Genomic DNA, 2,830 nt, shown 5'->3' with positions numbered 1-2,830 from the left:
CTTGATTTTGTTTGTTAATCTTGACAAACTACATAACTTCCTACTAGTTGCAAACAATCAGTTACCAAGAAGGAACTCTGTACCTGTTTATCAGTTTATGCTGGAGTTTGCTTTATTTCTCAGAAATATATCTGGAGTTACAAATAATGGCATATGCACTTGATTTCTGGTCTGGACGTATTCGTGTTTTGGGATTTTTAAGAACTTAAGAAAATCAATGAGGAATTCATATCACAAAACCAAAGCATACACTTGGATTTCACAATGACTTCAACTTTTGCTAAGCAGCTTCCGGCAGTCATTCCAACAACACTGTTTACAAATCCATACGCCATTGAAGTTTTAAAATATAAAAAAGAGGAACTAGTAGAAGGAATTACAAACCCAGACGATCTCTTAAATTGGTTTATAGAGAATGGAATTTTATCATCAGAAAAAAAAATGGCAATCGCTTACTACAGAACAAAGAAAGAGAAAAATTCCAGACTGTTGGACATCTTGGTATCTAAAGGTGAGAGGGCTTGCAGACTTTTTTTTTATCCTTGTCTTAAAGAAATTGAGCCCAGTTTATATAGCAAGATGAAACAATATGTCAGTGATGTAAATGAAAGCATTGGAGATGGAAAAAGACAACTGGTGGGGTATTTACTTGAAAGAGATAAAGACAGACATCAAACCCCCACTAAACAAATTCCAGAGAGGACAAAAGAGTCAGAGAGTCTAACAAAAGTAGTTAATATTCCAACAGAGAGGACTAATGTCAGAGTTAAAGAAAAAAAGATTTTGCCAGAAATTCCCAATGTGATCCCAAAAGAATCTCCCTCAGTTCCTGCAAATATCTTTGATGCAGCTGCAAATGGTGATCTTACAATCTTGGAGGCTATGTTAAAAAGCACTAATATTAATGCAGTAAACCAAAATGGTGACACTCTTCTGCATGTTGCAGCAGCTAATGGCCAAGTTCCTGTAATTGAATTTTTAATTAGTAAAGGAGCTAAAGTTGATGCAAATGACAAAAATCAGAGAACACCACTGCATCGGGCTGCTCAGAATGGACATGCAGAGGCGGTGAGGGTATTACTACGAGCTGGGGCCAATATATATTCCTTGGACAGCGACTCCCAGACTTCATTGCACTTGGCAGTCAAAAACAATCATGACAATGTAGTGAAGATTCTTCTCCAGGAAGAAGACAGACGTTACAAAAATAGGCCAAACTTCTTGCATATGGCGGCCGCTAAAGACAACAGTAATTTAGTACAGCTGCTTTTGAAAAACGGCGTTAACGTCGACACTAAGGATGATAAGAAACATACTGCTTTGTTTCATGCTGTTTCAGGCAGCCATGAAAATACAGTAAAAGTATTACTGGAAAATGGAGCTACTATAGATCCAAGTATTATTGATGTAGCCTTTAGCACCAACAATGAAAGCATTTTTGGGCTGTTATTGCAATATTCCAAGGGATTGTCTCCAGACACTTTGGTATCTGCAATGTTCAAAGCTGTTAAAAAGAATCTATATGGCATAATCAACGCTTTAATTGATAAGGGTACTGATATTAATGCAACAAATGACATCCAGTATACTCCGCTGCTTTTGGCTGCAGAACTAGGACATTCAGAATCCGTCTATGCTCTTATTAATAAAGGTGCCCGTCTCGATGTTAGAACAGCGAATCTGAACACTGCCCTGCATCTGGCAGTACAAGCTGGAGATGTTTCAGTCACAAAGCTGCTTATACAAAAAGGAATTAATATTAATATCACAGGCCCAGGAGACCAAACCCCACTGCATGTGGCTGCTTTTCATAACAAGCACAAACTGATTGATATTTTGATTGAAGCTGGAGCAAACGTTAATGCTGTCACCAAGGAGTTAGTAACTCCTCTGCATATTGCAAGTCAGAGAGGTAACCTTGATGTAGCTCAGCGTCTTATACAGTACAAAGCCAAGGTGAATTCAAAGGACAAACAGGCAAAGACTCCCTTACATCTAGCAGCTAATGGTGGCGAGGAAGCTATGGTAGACTTGCTTCTTAATAATAAAGCTGACCCAAACGCTGCAGATAAAGAGAAGAAGACCCCACTACACATTGCCACGGTGGCAGGGCAGTCTGAGGTTGTAGAGAATTTGTTGAAATACCAAGCAAGATATGGCGCAAAGGATATGGATGGTTGTACACCCATGCATTATGCCGCAATCCAAGGCAATGCTGACATTGTAAGAGCTCTATTAAAAGCAGGGAAGAATAACAATTTGGATGATAAAAATATCTGGAGGAAAACCCCTCTTCACCTGGCAGCAGACCATGGGCACAGTGACTTGGTGAATATGTTTTTGCAAAGTGGCGCAGCTATAAATTCTCTAGATAACAACAAAGACACACCTCTGCACTGCGCCTGTAAGGCCGGGCACCTAAAGCCTGTGCAGACACTTGTGGGGTGGGCACAGGGGGAGAAAGCCAACTTACAGGCCACTAATGCTTTGAAGAAGACTCCACTTCAAGTTGCTGAGTCTGGCAACACTGATAGTCACCAACACATTGTAACATTACTGAAAAAGAAAATGCTGATAATCAGATAAAAACAGGTCAAAGGGAGCATTAGACTATGGATGTTGATGTCTTTGTGTGTGTATGTGTTTGTGTGTATGTGTGTATATGTGTATGTATATGTGTGTGTATGTGTGTGTGTGTGTATTTGTATGTGTGTATATATATGTGTGTGTATGTGTGTATATGTGTGTGTATGTGTGTGTGTATATGTGTATATGTGTATGTATATGTGTGTATATGTGTATGTATATGTGTGTATATGTGTGTATATAT

The 2,830-nt window shown here is 39.0% G+C and overlaps 1 protein-coding gene across 1 annotated transcript; it reads left to right on the top strand.

Moving 5' to 3' along the window:
• Positions 1-264: 264 nt before the first annotated feature.
• On the top strand, positions 265-2,586 carry LOC128640799 (CARD- and ANK-domain containing inflammasome adapter protein-like). Its single transcript, XM_053693219.1, has one exon. The coding sequence runs from the start codon at positions 265-267 to the stop codon at positions 2,584-2,586; it is 2,322 nt and encodes a 773-aa protein (XP_053549194.1).
• Positions 2,587-2,830: the final 244 nt, after the last annotated feature.

Source organism: Bombina bombina, chromosome 10, assembly GCF_027579735.1.
Source record: "Bombina bombina isolate aBomBom1 chromosome 10, aBomBom1.pri, whole genome shotgun sequence".
NCBI classification, from domain to species: Eukaryota; Metazoa; Chordata; class Amphibia; order Anura; family Bombinatoridae; genus Bombina; species Bombina bombina.
Note: the sequence above shows the minus strand (reverse complement) of the source record. Positions and strands in the feature narration are given on the sequence as shown.

Bases quoted from the DNA above. Each gene is read 5' to 3' on its own strand.
- LOC128640799 (XM_053693219.1), top strand. From the start codon at position 265: ATGACTTCAACTTTTGCTAAGCAGCTTCCGGCAGTCATTCCAACAACA.